An 18,563-nucleotide genomic window follows, 5' to 3' on the forward strand; every position below is an offset into this window, starting at 1 on the left:
GGAGGAAGGAAGGAAGGAAGGAAGGAAGGAAGGAAGGAAGGAAGGAAGGAAGGAAGGAAGGAAGGAAGGAAGGAAGGAAGGAAGGAAGGAAGGAAGGAAGGGAGGGAGGGAGGGAGGGAGGGAGGGAGGGAGGGAGGGAGGGAGGGAGGGAGGGAGGAAGGGAGGAAGGGAGGAAGGGAGGAAGGAAGGAAGGAAGGAAGGAAGGAAGGAAGGAAGGAAGGAAGGAAGGAAGGAAGGAAGGAAGGAAGGAAGGAAGGAAGGAAGGAAGGAAGGAAGGAAAAAAAGGAAGGAAAGATGAGAAGGAAGGAAGGAAGGAAGAAAAGGGAGGGAGGGAAAAGGAAGGTCCCAGTATCCTAGCCAGGAGCTCTCTAGTCTCACAAAATTTCAGATAGCACTTTGAAAATGCTTGTTGATCAACTGACCTAAGTTATCTAAAACTGGATGCCTTGCTAAATTGGGATAATATGTTAGCAGCAGGAATCGTAAAATTAAAATTTGTGGATCCTGATTCCTTCCTCTTCAGATTTCCTATGCCACTCTGTTTGGGCACCTTTCTGAACTAAATCACATTCCCACTTGTGTTGAATCATTATTATAAATTGCTTATCCTGCCTACTAAACTGTGGATGTGTGATACAGTGGATAGAGTTCTGGGCCTCATTTTTGTGAAATCTGGCCTCATACATTTAATAGCTGCGTGACCCTGGGGAAGTAACTTAACCCTGTTTGCCTCAGTTTCCTCAGCGGTAAAATGAGATGGAGGAGGAAAAGGCAAACTTCTCCAATGTCTTTGCAAAGAAAACCCCAACTGGAGTCATGAAGAGTCAGACACAACTGAACAATGATAACCTACTAAACTATATATTCCTTAAGGTGAGGTACTATCATTTTTTCATTTTTGTATGAAAAAGCACATTATATGCCTTGTACACAGTAGGTGCTTAATAAATGATTATGGCACTGAATTGATAAACACACAGAAAAGGAGATAGAATGGCAAAACGAAGGGGCTTTCATGTCATATCAATTTCCTCAGTAAACTACTACCAATATTAATTGATGATGGTATTCGAGTTTGGGCTGAAGGAAAAGGATTGGACAATTGGGTAGAGTCTCTAAAAAGGGGGAACTAAGTAACTTGGTAGACTAAGCAACCAGGTCTAGAGATGGGAGATTCTGAGTTCAAATTTGACCCCAGATATTTCCTAGCTGTGTGACCCTGTGTAAGTCACTTAACCCCCATTGCCTAACCTTTTCCACTCTTCTGCCCTGGAACCAATACACAGTATTCATCCAAAGACAGAAGGTAAGAGTTGTTTTTTTATTTAAACCTCTAAGAGCCACTGAGGCATGAAGTCTATGAAGCTGAATGGTATGATTTTTAAGTATCAGAGCAGGACCAACAGAAGTTGGCCCAAATTATTTAGTTGTATGTCCAATCCCTAAAGTTTTAAATTTTCTTCCAGAAGCATTGGACTTGTGAGCAGAAGTACAGAAGGTGGACTGGAGGAGTAAGGGAGGAGTTTGGGGAATGGCATCAATCAATGGGGCCAACAAAGGAGTCTAGAGAGATGGTGGGGGGAATCCTGAACAAATATCCACAACACCATAGGTTCTAAGCTTAAAAAATGGTCTCCTGTGGACAAAAGGGGGCCAATTATAGCAAAGCAGGAAAAGTTAGAATTGTAGTACTATGGGATTTTAGAATAATAAAGCACCATGGAACTCAACTTCTCGTGAATAGAAGAGTTGGTGAAGTTGGAGGATAAATGCGGTGGGCATAAGAGAAGAAGAGATGACAGTTAAGGAAATTGCTGTCAGGGTGAGTTTGGAAGCTTATAGGAAGGAAGAGGGAAAACTAGGGTTAGAGGAGAAATAGGTAAGCAGGAAAGATTATATTGATTCCAAGAGAGACGGTAAGGGTGTAAAAAAAACCAAACAAACAACAATATTGTATATTGGTTCCAAGGCAGAAGAGTGGTAAGGGCTAGGCAATGGGGGTTAAGTGACTTACCCAGGGTCACACAGTTTAGGAAGTGTCTGAGACCAGATTTTAATCCAGGACCTCCTGTCTCTGCCTTCAATCCACTGAACTCCTTAGCTGCCCCCCACCACTTCAGTATTGATCCTTAGATGGAAGGTAAGGATTTAAAATTTAAAAAGAAAATGTATGGAGTTGGGAGATGAGGGATCTTGTCCAGGAGACCACAGTGTAAAGGGAGGTAAAGAATAAAAGATGGTAAATCTCTAAAGAGCTATGTTATAAAGGGCTTTAATAGCCAAACAGAACATTTTATATTTAATCCTATAGGTAATAAGGAATCGTTGGAGTTTATCAAAAGTGACAGGACAGGGTCTGAAGATCACTCTGAAGCAAAGGAAATACAGTGGAGGCTGAATCAATTCTCCAAAACTGACGTACTCAAATGGGTCTATGATCTCATCAATGTCAATGTTTCCTCCCATGATGCGACCTCAACCCATCCATGCTTGTCCATCCCATGTGACTTCTGTCCCATGAGTTCACCCAGAGTATCCACCCAAGGTCTTCCTCACTTCCTCCAGACATTGTGAGGATGCCTTTGAACTTTACCCTATGACTAGCCCATCTCCTATTCCTATCAGAAAATTGTCTCATTCCCTACCACCCCCGGCTTAGACACAAAAAGAAAACCAGTCACTCAACAGAGAAAATATCCTTATGCTTATAAAGTGTAATTAAGTTGTAGTTTGGACAAGTCCTAACCTACAGTCTGGTAATACCAGTTTTCTTTCAAAGACAAGTACTTGAACATCCTCCTCACTAATGGAATAAAGGCAATGAGGGAAACTAGAGAAGCACCAAACTCCTTTTGGTGATTATAAACAAACTACAAATCACTGCAGAATTTATAGGAAGGGGTAAGGATTTATTACTAGGGTTACTTCCAAAGGAGTGGTTACTCTGTCCACAGACACAAAGGACAACCTTTCCAGTCTTTTAGTGAACCATCTTTGTCATCAGCCTTAATGCACTTAACTGGGCTTGTCTTCAAAGGAAGAGACAGTCTCCTTCGCTCTGCTGGCATTGCTTTTGAAAACCCCAGCTGCCTCCACTTCCTCATGAGGTACAAGAATAAGTCTTTAGGGGAGTATTATTAACTAGATTAGCTACTAATTAATGCCATTATATTTTTATCTTCCATTAAATCTTTCAAAAATGCATTTTTGAAATCCATTAAAACATTACAGAAACTATGTGATTTGCCAAGAATTTCACTACCATTCTCTCAGTGTGAAAGAGCTAAAAGATTCCTATGCATATCATTGATTTTTTTCCTTAGGTTCTACCACACATAAGATTATCTAGGAATCATTTTAAAAGAAAAATGAATATCCCTTCCTTTGTGTCTATATTTAAACATTTTTACTGACATCATAAAAATTAATATTTCTTCCTTTTTTTCTGTTTTGAAAAAAAATTCTATTGTGTCCACCACACAAAAATGAAAGGTCATGAGACACAATTATTGTGTTTCCTGGTTTCTGCCTGTGAAACTACTTCAGAACACATCTACAAAAATATCCCTGATAAAAGTCAGTGGACAGCACTCACAAACTGCTGCTCTCTTCTCGAGTTTCTTTCTAGCAGAATAGATCGTAAATGCAGAGATGGTCCCAAACATGGAGTTTTGTTTTCCTTTTTTTTTTTTTTAGAATTCAGTAAACAGCCCATCTGAGCCTATTTCTGTCCCTCCAGACCTGATGTCCCTGTTCTGCTAACCCATAACTATTCATACAAGGCAGTATGACTTTATGGATGGAGAGCAAATATTGGTGTCAGGGATGCCTGGGTCCAGTCTCTGCCTTGTATTTCTGTGACCATGGACAAAAATCATCTAGACTTTCTGATTTCTTTGTAGTATCTACCTTAAATGGGATAACTTTATAGCCCTTTACAGCATTTCTATACACCCCCAAGCCCCTTTACTTTCTGTCTTAGAATCAATACTAATTGGTTCCAAGGCAGAAGAGTGGTAAGAGCTAGGCAATGGGGGTTAAGTAACTTGCCCAGGGTTTCAGAGCTAGGAAGTGTCTGAAACCACATTGGAACCTAGGACCTCCCCTCTCCAGTCCCCCTATCCACTGAGCCACCTTGCTGCCCCAACAGAACTTTCTAAATATCTATTTTTACAGAGAAGCAAAACAACTGCTTGATCACACGGTTTGATGGTATATGGTTGGGGATGTAGACTTAAATGATCACCCCAGCGCAAATATCAATAATATGGAAATAAGTCTTGATCAAGGACATATGTAAAACCCAGTGGAATTGCTCACTGGCTACAGGAGGGGATAGGAGGAGGGAGGGAAAGAACATGAATCATGTAACTATGGAAAAATATTCTAAATTAATCAAATAAAATTAAAAATAATAAAAATAAAATATCTATTTTTAATTGTCAGGATATAACATGACAATTGACTATTGTATATAACTAATGGTATGCCAATGGGCACATACTGCTCTCCAGAATCTCATAAACCTGTAGAATGGACAGCATCTAACATGAAGAGGCCTCTGTTTTATTGTATGTGTGTGTATATATATATATATATATATGTATAGTGTATCTAATATATATGTAGACACAGACACAGACAGACAGATACAGTAACCTGTGACTGTAATAAATTTCCTGGAAAATCAGAGAAGGGGGAAAATGCCTCCGAAAGAAGTAAGTAAAGTCCTAGCTTTACAGCAGTGGTATCCAACTCAAACAGAATGAGGGAGGGAGGCACTATCCCCACATGAGAATCCCCTGGGGCCTGAAATAGCACATTGACTTAGAAAACCACACTCTAACATTATCTATGTTCTAGTGTATTTTTATTTATTTTGTTAACTATTCCCCAATTTCCTTTAAATTTAGTTTGGGTGTTTGACAGCTCTGGAGAGACACACTGTGGTGTACAGGCAACCCAAACAAGAAGGAAAGATGTGGTTTTGAACTGAAAAGACTGGCATGCTCCTCTATATATACACTGTTACAATTTTTATCCGAAAGTTTGTCCCCTGGCAGGATTTAAAGGGACCCCCCCCCCCCCCAATCTGCTTTCTACGCGTACTAGTTTCTATGAGGAAACACAACCCAACCGTCTCAAAATGCTTCTGGATTACCGGGTCAAGGGGAAAGAAAACATTACGAGGTGATAACGGGGCGCCATTAGAGGGTCAGGGAAGCCTGCCTCCCCCGCTCCTTTTTTCCCCTTCTCTCTGACCTATCTCCTCCTCCTGGTTCAGTGCCTGCGCCCCCACCCCCACCCCCCAGACCTGGTACTGTCATCTCCCTCACCCAGCAGCTCTTTGACAAAGGCGGTCTGGTCGCTCTGGCCATTTGCCGAACTCTTTGCACGGTTTCAGACACCCTTAAACAAAAGGCAAACTGCGAACCCATCTGTAGCTAATGAGCTGTTTTCTCAGTCTGGTTTTCCACTCGGCTCAGGGGCCCGGGGAGCGCCACAGATGGGGTGGCGGGGAAAGAGAGAACAGGGCTAAGGCGCTCGCGTACAGCCTACCACCTGGGTCCGACAGCCTGGAGAGCGAGGGAGCGAGCGAGTGAGCTTCGAAGCGGCGGGGCTGGGAGGAAGGGCGCGCACCGAACCTACCCGGAGCTCCCGGTCTTCTAGGCTGCTTTTCCGGAGCCCGGGGGCAGGACAAGGGGCAAGGGCCAGAGGCAGGGGCAGGCAGGCATCGGTCCCAATGCCCCTCAAAGCCCGGAGTCCCCGCGACTCATCTATCCCCAAACCACCAGAGCTGCAAGTCCCTTCTACTGTGACTCCCGGTTCCGTCCTACCTGTTCTCAGCTGCGGAACCGCGAGGGTTCCGCGAGGGTCCGCAGGAGGCAACAGGTCCCCGCGCCAGGGCTGCAGCTTGCAGTGCTGCCCCTCCAGCCCCAGCCCTACCTCCGCCCCCGCCTGCTCTACTCGGGCCGGGCTCCAGATCCCGCCCTGTCCCGCCCCGGCTGGGTGGTTCCAGCCCCCGCCCCTCGGCCCTGCCCCCGCCTCGCTGGGACCCAGAGTCCGGAAAGGACCGCTGGCTGACCGGCTGGAGGCTCCGAGGGCCGCAGCTGCCGCGTCCCCTGGACCCCAACCGCTTCCCAACCCGCGCGCCCCAGCGCCTGAGGTCCACGCCTCTGCCTAACCTTGGAACCCCAACGGCCAGACGTGGAGTAAACCAAAGTCCGCAGTATAATCGCGCTCGAAAGTTTGCAAACCGCTTTCCAGATATTATCGCATGTTAATAATAATAATAGCTATCATTGAGATAACGCTTACAACTGCCACACAAGATTAAGGAAAGCGCTTTCCCAAACTGGAAACCTACCTGTTCAAACGTAGTTACAAATGTGTCGAGCTCAATTAGTTTCCCCTGCTGCTGGTCTGGGAGTCAGCGTGGAGTCAGTGTAGAGTCTGTCTACTGCCAACCTGCAAAGTCCCGAAGATGCAAAGTAACACCTTAGGCTTGGAATCCCTGAGGGAGGTCGGTCGGAAGGAGCCTTTGATACTCCCAGTACCTGGATTCTGTAGCCCTCGCCCAGTAGTGACACGCATCCATAATCACTCTGCCTGCAGTGAAGCCAGAGTCACACTTAGGTATGTAGCGTGGCACCGTGCCCAGAACCAGCAATAGCCCAGTTTCACTATAGAATTCGGGCCAACGATGAACTGGTTAGCATGTTTCCCGAGACCTCTTCTCTCTGGAGCCTCCCAGGCACCCAGGGCTGGCCCCCAAAGCCTTCTTCAGTTCCCTCCCATCTGTTCACACTGAGACACCAAACCTAGAGAGGCCAGAAGGAAAGGTGTTTTGTTTACAATTAACAGATGGCTGTCACTAAACAGCCGGGTGAAGCAAGAACAGCAGGGGTGGGGTGGGGAGGGGGCTGTGCAGAGGACCAGGAGTGATATTTCTAATAATAAATCTGACCCCATGCATCACAGCCCCAGACAGCAAAACCAACTACAGCTTAAAGAAAGTCCTTTGTTCCTTCTTTGTGAAAGCCACACCAAAGTGACAAGTGTCCTTTAAAAAGTGAGAGCTGACCCTTGGGCTATTCAAACAAACAGAATCTTGGGTACGATGTGGCTGGAAGTTTCTTCTAGTTATCTAAAGGAAAGTTTTGCAGTTTGCTTTGGAATCTACTTCAATGAATTTTGCATTCGGGAAGTTTATTTGGCAAAGAAGAGACTGCGTGTCAAATACCTCCGGAAGAGTAACCTCTCGGGATTTCAGGTTTTAGCTCTGTCAAAATAAGATGCCCAGCAGTAAAGTTCCCATCACCTCTAGGTCCTATGTCCTAAGAAGCCTCTGGAGAGGCAATTGTGTTTGCATGTGTCCTCTACTGCCCTCTTTTGGGAAAAAACAGGAAAAGGACAATCCTTTTAAAGTCTGAATTTGGAACATTTCATTTGTAACAAATTATATTAATTCCAATTGCTATCAAGAGTGGCTTTAAATAAGCCTCCGGGATAATGGATATCATATTCTCTAAGGGGAATAGAAAGTTGGTCCTATAGGAAGATATATAGTTACTAGATGTCAGAAACCACATGGAGGATACTAAAAACTGGTCTTCTAAAAACAAGGGGGAAAGGTCACACCTAAGCTTGAGGGTTTCTGAAGAGTCTGGAAAAAGAGAATTTATCTTTGATGGTTTTCCATCAGATATGGAGTTCCCATTTGGAGTTAGTGAGTTTATGATATCAGAGTCAAGAAAGTTGAGAAAGTTACAATATTGAAACAGATGGGGTTTTTCTATAACAAAATATAAAAAAATTAAACATCACAGGAAAACAGTGCAATCAGCTAAATGGATGTGACAAAGAAGTGGTAGAAGTTTATTAGCCCCTAATTTTTTAAATTGATTTTTAAAAGTTTAAGGTAATGCTAGCCAAAAGAATTGAAATGGAATTCTGTGACATTTTAATGATCAAATTTGAGAGAGATATGTAAAGGGACCTGTCTCCTTCTTTGAAGAGATGGGGGATTGTGGGAACTGAATATATTCTGTCAGACTTTTTCAATGTGTATGTTAGTTTTCTTCTCCTCATTGTACAGTGACCTCCTTGAGGACAATGGCTTTTTATTATATATATTTATATAAATACAGGTTTTGCCTTTATTTATATGCCCAACACCTAGCAACATAGCTAGCACATAGTAGGCACTAAATGAAATGCATATTGACTTGAGAACCATTTTCCCCCTCTTTTAAATTTTTTGTTATAAGGGATAACTGTGGAGGGGGTGTTCTATTGGAAAACACAGGTGATATGAAAACAAAAGATTGAAATAAAATGTATGAAAGTATCAAATTTAAGTTTTAAAAAAAGGGACTGCTGAAAATCTATTCCATAAGTCAAAGGAGAAGAGCATGAAATCTCATGCGAATATGATAGCCACCAGGCTGCCCAGGTTGGGGCAAACCTGTTCAAGTGGGAAATAGGGCAGGTCTTCTAAATTCCTGTGCCTTTAAATGGTGGGGTCCAATCCATGAGTGCACATGGTATTTCCAAGCAGGATAAGATAAGGAGGCCCAGGATCAAAAGAAGAGGAAAAAAAGAGTAAAAGAAAAAAAAAAAGAAAAAGAAAACAGCATACAGGATGATAGTTTTCACACACTCTCCAAAGTTGTTCTTTTATATAAATTAGCAAAGATTAGAAGGATGTCTGTAGTAATTTCAATATAATTTAAGATCAATGAGTAGTTTTTCCAAAGTCATAGAATTACAAAATTGCAGAAGCAAAACAATCAAATGAAAAACCCTCGAGAAAAGGAAAAAAATTATTTTAGCCTCTGCTAATCTTGGGTTTCTGCAAATTGTACTCAAAAATATGTCATACCAGTAGATGGCAACATAATTGTATGAGTGGAAAGGCAGCTAAGGAAATATAAAAGCTCCTCACTTGATATATGTAGTCTCTAAATGATACCTAACCTTAATTTTGTCAATTAAGTATGTTTTGGTGCATCAGTAGAGTTCACTGTCACTACTGAAAAAAATCCATAGTGAATTTTTAAGCAATAAAATAAACTGACTCCCAAATTATTTTTCTAATAATTATAAATATTTCTTCTGTAAGTTCAGATTTTTTGCTAATTGGATTTTCTTAAAGTAGGGGCACACCCACACTGCACTAAAACTTGTTCTAGAGTCTAGCACTGACAACCTGTCAAAAAGATGATTTTTCTTATGTGACACTGAGGTGGGTGGAGTATCCTTAAGCATGTTTCCCAGTTCATGAATAGAAAACAGAACTAAGAAGAAACTTATCTTTCCAATTATAAAGCACTTTTTTTCTTTTTCTTCTTAGAATTGATACTGTGTTTTCCAAGGCAGAAAAACTGTAAGGGCTAAGCAATGGGGGTTAAGTGACTTGCCCAGGGTCCCACAGCTAGGAAATATCTGAGGCCACATTTGAACCCAGGACCTCCCATCTCCAGACCTGGCTCTCTAGCTACTGAACCAAACTACCTGCCCCTATAAAGTACCTTTCCAGTCTTGTTTTTTTTATTTTTACAGAGTAGGACTAGGTAACTACCACTCTGAACCTCTGAACTTCTGTAAGAGAAACGAAACGAAACGATAATCCAAACAGTAGAGTGGCTACATTTATTTTATTCTGTTCCCTTTACACCCTCTGCAATTAGGTTGAGTTCATAACACCAGGTTTCAAAGCGATAGGCCATTCGGATCTGGGCAACATTGGTTTTCCGGATGTCGTTTCCATGAGGACCTTCCTCGAGGTAATTATCTCCGAGAAACTTAGCTTTCTCCTAAAAGACAAAAGGAAGCAGAATGATCGTTGTTTATTAGCCCCTCGATATTACTGTATAATAATTACTTCCTCCCCCAAATCCCTTCCTTATGCTATCCCCTGGCAACAGGAAAAAATAAACCTTTAAAAGGATTCATCCAGCGCCTCACTGAATAGAGTCTGATGAAAAGGCTAACTCTTGGCCAAAAGGCATGTCCAGACAGACAAAACAAAAACTTCCACTCCCTGTGTGCAGTGGTAATACAGGATTTACTGGGCCATTTCTTCACTTGCATTCTATCAACCCATTTATGTCATCTTCCTTGGGAGACTTCAGTATCCTCCTTTAATGATCCGACACCCCGTATTCATGGTTTCTTGAACTCCTCAACTCCTCTGACCTCCATCTCCATTGGACTTTTAGCCAGAGTCAAGGGTTATACCTTGACATCTCTCAATTCGTTCTCTGACTAATTTCTTGTCTCTCTGCCTCTCTTGTTTCTTTCTTCCTTCTCTTTATTTATGTGTCTTTCATTGTGACTTTCAGTATTTTTTTTCCTCCTTCCCCCCCCCCCCCCCCCCCCCCCGCCCCCAGTCTATTAACCCTATTCTGGCCCCAATTCATTTCCTAACTCGGTCTTGACATTGTAGTCAGCCATTTCAGTAATGATTCCCATCTCCTTCCACCTTTGACCCTCCCCTAAATTTCTGTTGATCTCATCCTGCTAATCTCAAACCATGAATAAATCCCATCATCTGCTTCTTTTGTCCCTATTCCTCTGTGCACAAATCTTGATGCAGGAAATCTTGTTTCAAAGTTCAAAGTATTTAATTTAACCTCAACCAGTCTCTAGCTACTTTTTATTCCTCTTTTATTACATGCCACACGATTCCCATAATCAACCAACAAGTATATAATAAGACCTAATATGTGAGGGTTAGCTAGGTGGCTCAGTGGATGGAGAACCAGAGCTAGAGATGGGAGGTCCTGGGTTCAAATTTGGGCTCAGACACTTCCCAGCTGTGTGACCCTGGACAAGTCACTTAACCCCCCCATTGCCTAGCCCTTACCACTCTTCTGCTTTGGAACCAATGCACAATATGGATTCTAAAACAGAAGGGTTTAAGAAAAGAGGACCTATTTATTATGTTTCAGATACTGTGATAGACACTGGGATACAAAGATTATAACTGTTTCCAACCTTCTCTCAAGGTCCCAACTCCATATAGCATATGGCTGAAACACATTGAATTGAGAGCACAGGGACCTGCATTTGAACCCCAGCTTCACTGTGACATGAGACAAGGCATGAAACCTCTCTAAAATTTCATTTTCTAATCTTTAAAATAAGAGGGTGAGACTAGATGATCCCCAAGTTTCTTTTCATCTCTAAACTTGTGATCCTTTACCTCCTACTTTATTGAAACAAAGACCATCCAAAATGTCAACTTCTGAACTCTCCACTTCCACTAGTCTCCCCCTCTTAAAATCCTCATGAAGGGGGAAGCCAGGTAGTTTAGGGGATAGAGAGCCAGGTCTGAAGATGGAAGGTCCTGGGTTCAAAATATTTCCTAGTTGATTGCTTCTAAGATGGAAGGTAAGTTGTTGGGTTTTATTTTGGTTGTTGTTAAAATGGTCTTATTTCATAATAATGTACTGCACTTGGGAAATACTTGAAGGCTTCAATCACAGGTGTCAAACTCCAGCCTGCTGTGACCAGCAAAACTCCCAAATTGCAGGGAATCAGATTAAAATGTAATTGAGAAATGTTTGACAAACTCAATAAAAAATATAATACAGCATGGATGTTAATATGTGGTTTTCTAAGTCTAAAGGAACACAGGGTTGCGTGCTATCTCTCTCTCACTCTCCTCCCTCTCTCTTCCTCCCCCCCTTCCCCCCCCCATCTGTCTGTCTCTCTCCTTCTCTCTCTGTTAAACTTTCTCTCTCTCTGTTAAGTTCTCTCTCTCTCTGTTAAGCTCTCTCTCTGTTAAAGTCTCTCTGTTAAACTCTGTTAACTCTCTCTCTCTTAAACTCTCTCTCTCTGTTAAACTCTCTCTCTCTGTTAAGCTCTCTCTCCTTCTCTCTCTGTTAAGCTCTCTCTCCTCTCTCTGTTAAGCTCTCTCTCTCTCTCTGTTAAAGTCTCTCTGTTAAACTCTCTGTTAACTCTCTCTCTCTCTGTTAAACTATGTTAACTCTCTCTCTGTTAATTCCCTCTCTGTCTGTGTTAAGTTCTCTCTCTCTGTTAAGCTCTCTCTCTCTCTCTCTCTCTCTCTCTCTCTCTCTCTCTCTCTCTCTCTCACACACACACACACACACACACACACACACTCCCCCTCAGGCTTCCAGAAGTACCCAAGATTGCTGGCATATGCAGTTCTGTTGTGCTGGAGGTCAGCCCAGGTATTTTGACTTCCTGTGGCCTGCTGGTAGGAGAGGCAATAGTTGTGGTGAGGTTTACTCTGGGTGTATAAAGGAGATGTGGAGTACCGAGGGTGAGACCCAGGTAGTGAGTTGGGAACTGTGTCAGTGAAAGCATCATTGTGGAGTGGGCAGAGGCTGAGCTTCAGCTGGGGTTCCAGATATTAAGTTTAGGAATAAACCCACAAATAAAAGTGAAAGTGAGCAAGGATAGATACCACAGGGCTTGCACAGTGGGCAGAGTATACCAATGTGGCATGAGCAATGGTGCTTGAGAGTCAGTGAAGTATAGGAGATAGCATTCTGGAATGGATATTTGGATGTTGTTGTTCCATCGTGTCTGACTCTTCATGATTTCCTGGACCAATCATCCATGGGTTTTCTTGGCAAAGATTTTGGGTGGTTTGCCATTTCCTTCTCCAGCTCATTTTACAGACAAGGAAACTGAGGCAAACAAGGTAAGGTTAAATGTCTTGCCCAGGGTCACGCAGCTTGTGTCTGAGGCTAGATTTGAACTCTGGTCTTTTTTGACTCCAGTCAGTCTTCTATCCACTGCAATATCTAGATACTCCTTGGATGGGAACAAGGTTAACAGCCTTTGACATTTTGGATGATTGGGGTTCAAATCCTATCACTGAAATTTACTAACTATGGGACAATATGAAGATCACTTAACCTCGTTATGCCTCAGTTTCCTCATCTGTCAAATGGGAATGATAATGATACCCATAGTAATTACCTTACAGGGTAGATATGAGGCTTAAATGAGATCGTGTGTGTAAGTAACTTCACCAACTTTAAAGTATCAGTTATTATTATTTCATTGTTATTGAAAGATCAAGTTTTTGTCTACAACTTAAATGAATTGTAAGTTTGCCTCACAGCTTCTGTTTGGGAGATTTCCTGGGATTGTGGTCAGGGGCATTAGCCACAGTAGAATGTTTTATTCCAATCTCATCTTCCCTTCCAAACTTGCATTTCTCCCAACTTTCTTATTTTTGTTGATTCTACCAAGTAGTTTGCAGTCACCCACACCCATAACTTCAGAGGCTCCCATCTTCTTCACTATATGCAACCAATCGGTTGCCAAGTTTTTACTGATTACAGCTCTGTAAAATCTATCATTTCCTTTTTGGTACTGTTGCAACCCCCGGAATTCAGGTCTTCATTTCTTCTTACCCAGATCATTATTCCAACCTTCTAACTGGTTCTCCTGCCCGGATCCTATCTTCTGGCACTCTATTCACCATAATACTGCCTCAGTCATCTTCCTAATTTAGGAACACTTGGATCCTCCCATTCCTATACTCAAAAGTCCTCTCTACTTTGCCTATGAAATAAAGTATGGACTCCTGATTCTGGCATTCAAGACCTTCCCCAATGAGATATCAATAAACCTTCCCAACTCTATCTTCGACAATTCTCTTTATGGTTTCTGTGAGTCAGACGAAGTAGTCTACATCTGTTCCTTGTTTTTGTCCTGCTTTCTTCTACCTCCATTCTCTTACCCACATGTTTGGAATGGTCACCCTACTCTCTTGCTATACTGAATCTCTTTGGGGTGGTAAATGCTTTTCTGTGCCAGCAAAAGTTTTAACAATCAGCTCTCTGGGGGGGGGGGGGAAGAGTTTGCACAACATGCTTTAAAGTTTAATCTGCATTATTAACATTTTCTCCATCATTTTCTTAAGCATTTAATCAACAAAATAATTGCTCACACTCTGATTTATGGTGTTTCTGATTTTTGAGGCATAAATTGTTGTTCAGTCATTTTAGCCTAGTCAGACTCTTTGTATACCCATTTGGTTTTTGGTTTTGTTTTGTTTTGTTTGGCAAAGATATTTTGAAGTGACTTGCCATTTCCTTCTGCAACATTTTATAGATAAGGAAACTGAGGCAGACAGGGTGAAGTGATTTGCTTGGGGTCACACAGCTAGTCCAGATTTGTCTGAGTCCAGATTTGAATTTAGGTCTTCCTAATTCCATGCCAAATGTTCTATCTACTGTTCCATCCTGCTGCCATAAAGCATAAATTTCACACTGAAAGTCTAACAATTAATACCTAGATTCAAGCTGGCTTCAGAATATCCTTGAATATGACAGAGAAGGCAGAATGGTACAGGAGGAAAGATGCTAGACCTGAAATTAGGAAACATCTTGTTTTGAATCCTGCCTTTAACTCTTATTAGCTGTGTGACCTTGGACAATTCACTTAACTCTCTATTCCTTAGTGTCCTTACCTGTGAAATGGAAATAATCATGCCTGTAATACTTTGTAGAATTGTTGTGAGATTTGAGAGAGATAATGCATATATTGTGTGCTTTGTGCACTGTAAAATGATAGAAATGTGAAAAAATACAATTTTAAATAAAAAGAAATTTAAATGATTGAAATGTGGATGATGACGACAAAAGGTCCTCCTTGTCTTAAAAGGTGACAGTCAGCTGTTACCTTCTCCATGGAGCTTCCTAATACCTTCCTCTCCTCCATCTTCCAGTTCAAGGTAGTCTGTTCCTTTTCACAAATTCCATGCACACACCTTGGACCTTTCTTTGGAATTCGTCCTGTCTTTTATATTATGATTATTTATGTTTGTGTCTTTTTCTTTCCCTATTATAAATTAGATTAGATTTGTATCCCCAGAACCTCACAACATTTCTTCTGCAAATTAGTTATACGTTTGGTGAAGTAAATAGAATTTCCCTTCGTGCACAAACCATCGGCCAAATGCCTAGAAGTAGGGACTATAGAAAAACAAGTCTGAGACAGCCAGAACTAGAGATGGGGAGATCCTGGGTTCAAATGTGGCCTCAGATACTTCCTAACTGGGTAACCCTGGGCAAGTCACTTAACCCCCATTGCCTAGCCCTTACCACTCTTCTGCCTTGGAACCAATATATGATACTGATTCCAAAACAGAAGGTTAGGTTTAAAAAAAGAAAGAAAAGAAAAGAAAAAGAAAGACAAGCAAATCTACCTCATGGGACATTCCACACTGTAGGACGCTATTTCTTGCCACTTCACACATGTCACAGGTACTCAATTGAAGACCTGGGCAGCAATAGCATATTCTTCCATCAAGGGCTCCTGAAATGATTTACAAACAAAAGACAAAATTTGCATGTTTTGGCAAAGAAATGAACACATGTTCTGCATAAAAGGAAGATTTTTTAAAATTGTGGACAGGAATAAGATGCTGTCCCTTGTCAGGGGGACATTTTGGTTGCTGTTTAAAGGGGCAAAAAAATGTGGGATGTTTAAGTCTCACATCATGTCAGACATGAGTCACTGCTCATGAGGAAGCCCAATTTGAGGCATTAGAAGCCAGAGAAAAGAGAGGGATGACCAGTTGAGATTAGTAGAAAAGTTGAGCAGAGGATAAATGAGTCAAGCATAGGATATCTAGAGTCAGAAAGCTTTGTTTTCAAATCAGGCTTCAGAAGGCAGCTAGGGGGCACAATGGATACAGCCTCAGACCTGGAATCAGGAGGAGCAGGGTTCAAAATATAGCCTCAGACATTTCCTAGCTGAGTGACCCTGAGTAAGTCACTTAATTACATTTGTCTAGCCCATGCCCTTCTGTCTTAGAAGTGTTACTAAGACAGAAAGTAAGAGTTTAAAAAACAAATCACCCTTCAGAAACTCACCTAGCTGCATGATCCTAGGCAAATCATTTAATTTCTGTTTGCCTAAACCTTTGTTTTCTCCCTCCCACTTCCTTCCTTCCTTCCTTCCTTCCTTCCTTCCTTCCTTCCTTCCTTCCTTCCTTCCTTCCTTCCTTCCTTCCTTCCTTCCTTCCTTCCTTCCTTCCTTCCTTCCTTCTTCCTTCCCTCCTTCCTTTCCTCCCTCCCTCCTTCCCTCCTTCCTTCCTTCCCTCCCTCCCTCCCTTCCTTTCTTTCTTTCTTTTCTTCTTTCTTTCTTTCTTCTTCTTTCTTTCTTCTTTCTTTCTTCTTCTTTCTTTCTTTCTTTCTTTCTTTCTTTCTTTCTCTTTCTTTCTTTCTTTCTTTCTTTCTTTCTTTCTTTCTCTTTCTTTCTTTCTTTCTTTCTTTCTTTCTTTCTTTCTTTCTTTCTTCTTCTTCCTTCCTTTCTTTCTTTCTTTCTTTCTTCCTTTCTTTCTTTCTTTCTCTTTCTTTCTTTCTTTCTTTCTTTCTTTCTCTTCTTTCTTTCTTTCTTTCTTTCTTTCTTTCTTTCTTTCTTTCTTTCTTTCTTTCTTTCTTTCTTCTTTCTTTCTCTTTCTTTCTTTCTCTTCCTTCTTTCTTTCTTTCATGTGGGTATTCCATTTATTGTTTCCAAAAGCCATTTACCCATATGATTCTTGTCTATGTTTCTGGATATCTCCTTGTAGGACTTTTTATATTTTGTGGGGTACTCCTACTGACATGAACTTATTAATAATGAGCCTCTTCAGACTTATCTGTGTTTTAGTTGTGAGTGGAATTGTGACATGGCATTAAAACTTGAGTGGAATGGCACAAATAGCAAAAAATTATAAAATTCAAAGTTGGTAGGACTTTAGTGAAATAGGCACTTTAATACATTGTTGGTGGAATTGTAGATTGGTATAAATATTTGGGAGAAAAATATGGCAAGATGAATTAAGAGTAAGGAAACTGATTATATCCTTTGTCAAGAGGTTCCTTTAAGATCTAATCATATGGTCTCATGTTCCCATGACTTCAGATAAATTCAAGAAGCATCTATCCTAAAAATATTTTTTAAAATGTTCAGAGCTACAAAAATACAAATAAATTATATATTCCACAAATTGAAAATGGCTATATCAATTATATTATATTAAATATTAACAATTATGGTTTATTCATGAAGATTGTGACAGTATGAGACACAAATATGAGATCTATTTGTAATTCTACCAATATAGGGAACTCCTGGTATGGGAACTTTTTCTGCTAACCAATCCATGACTGTCTGGATAAGACCCAGGGATATACCTGAGGCACAAAGCAGTTTATAGTAATGGTAGCCAACATTTATATGGTGCTTTAAGGTTTGCAAAGTGCTTTACATTTGTTACTACATTTGAATTAAGTAACTTACTGATGGTCAAAAGGCAGGATTTGAACCTGCTTGAAAGGCTTGAGAGGCAGCATAGCAAAGCATTGGGGCCAGATCTTGGGATTCAGAGTCAATAAGACTATGTAACCCTGAATATGTTATGTAATTTCTCTTAGGTATGAATTTTAAAACTATTCCACCCTAATCAGACTGTACTTTAGGAGATCTGATTTAGCTATTTCCTGATCAGTAACAATGGACATACTTGGAATAACAGAAACAGGTCTTGGAAACTCTACATTTCTCTACCCTTAGGAAGGTCTGCATCAAACTCAAGATTTAATTATCTGAGGAAATGGCTTTCAACAGATATGTGCAGAAAAACGGATAGACCCCTCAGCTATCCTAAGTCAAGCTAAGCAATCATTGGTACAGATGAGACACAGGGAAGTGACTTAAAACCATCCATATAAGGTATATCACTTCCTCTCTCTTCCTCTTTACCTGGAGAGGCGACTCTGGCTGAGAGTGTGCTAGGCGTTTCGACATCTTGGAGTGTTGGTGGTGAGTTTGCCTTGAACTGATTCAGGTTCGGGCATCTGAGTTTAGCCCTTCTTTTTCTGGAGTTCCAGCTGACTCCTTCCTCCTTCATACTCCAAACCCTTACTTCCTTATCTCCTGATTGCCCTGCCCTATGCTAGTCAGGCAGGGGGAGGGGGAGAGGAAAAAACCTACTCTTTCTCCCTTCTTCCTTCTCCTTAATCTCCTCCACTATCAATTAAATCCTCATAAAAAAATTCCAGCTGACTTGGGTATTTTATTATTTGGGATTTCCCCTGTCAACCAATTAAATTTAGACTTTTCAGTCTCAACCATAATTTTAACCTTTACACAGGCTCAAGTTTCTCATATGTAAAATGGGGAAAAAGCATTTGCTTTAGGTTATTAGCATAAGGATGACATGAGACAACACATGAAAAGTACTACCTCAAAGAGCTACCTGAAACCCAGGTCTTTCTAACACTGAGCCCAGCACTCTACCTTCTGCATCATATTTATCTCTACAAAAGTGTAAAAGTGATAAAAGTGAAAAGATCAAGGAAATATGGGAAATTCTATATGAAGAGATATTAAGTAGGGTCAGTAGAACCCTAATTGGACTGAAGGGACTATAAATACATGAGAATGAGGGAAGAAGGAAAGAGGAAAAGAACAAAGGTGAAAAGGAAAAGGGGGAGAAAGGAGGAGTTACATCTTAAAATTCTCATGGGTGGACACCTGAGAAGGATATTGGAAACTGAGGGGAATATGGTAAAGGAGAGAAA

The 18,563-nt window shown here is 41.2% G+C and overlaps 2 protein-coding genes across 4 annotated transcripts in view; both read right to left on the reverse strand.

The window, feature by feature from the left end:
* Positions 1-6,859, reverse strand: part of DENND2C (DENN domain containing 2C) — an 89,738-nt gene extending 82,879 nt beyond the window's left edge. Inside the window, exon 1 of one of the 3 annotated variants that reach the window (XM_016429100.2) lies at positions 6,368-6,859. The gene's annotated coding sequence lies outside the window, so the exon portion shown is untranslated. Of the gene's footprint in view, positions 1-5,336; positions 5,606-5,837; positions 5,962-6,367 lie in introns of those variants that run through there. The other 2 variants (XM_016429099.2, XM_056819238.1) reach the window with 2 other exon arrangements.
* Positions 6,860-9,611: 2,752 nt separating this feature from the next.
* Positions 9,612-18,563, reverse strand: part of AMPD1 (adenosine monophosphate deaminase 1) — a 39,506-nt gene continuing 30,554 nt past the window's right edge. The window contains 3 exon segments of the mRNA XM_056814752.1: positions 9,612-9,818; positions 15,200-15,267; positions 15,270-15,485. Coding sequence (XP_056670730.1) covers positions 9,660-9,818; positions 15,200-15,267; positions 15,270-15,485 — 443 coding nt within the window. The 3' untranslated portion in view covers positions 9,612-9,659.

Source organism: Monodelphis domestica, chromosome 2 (assembly GCF_027887165.1).
Source record: "Monodelphis domestica isolate mMonDom1 chromosome 2, mMonDom1.pri, whole genome shotgun sequence".
Taxonomy (NCBI): domain Eukaryota; kingdom Metazoa; phylum Chordata; class Mammalia; order Didelphimorphia; family Didelphidae; genus Monodelphis; species Monodelphis domestica.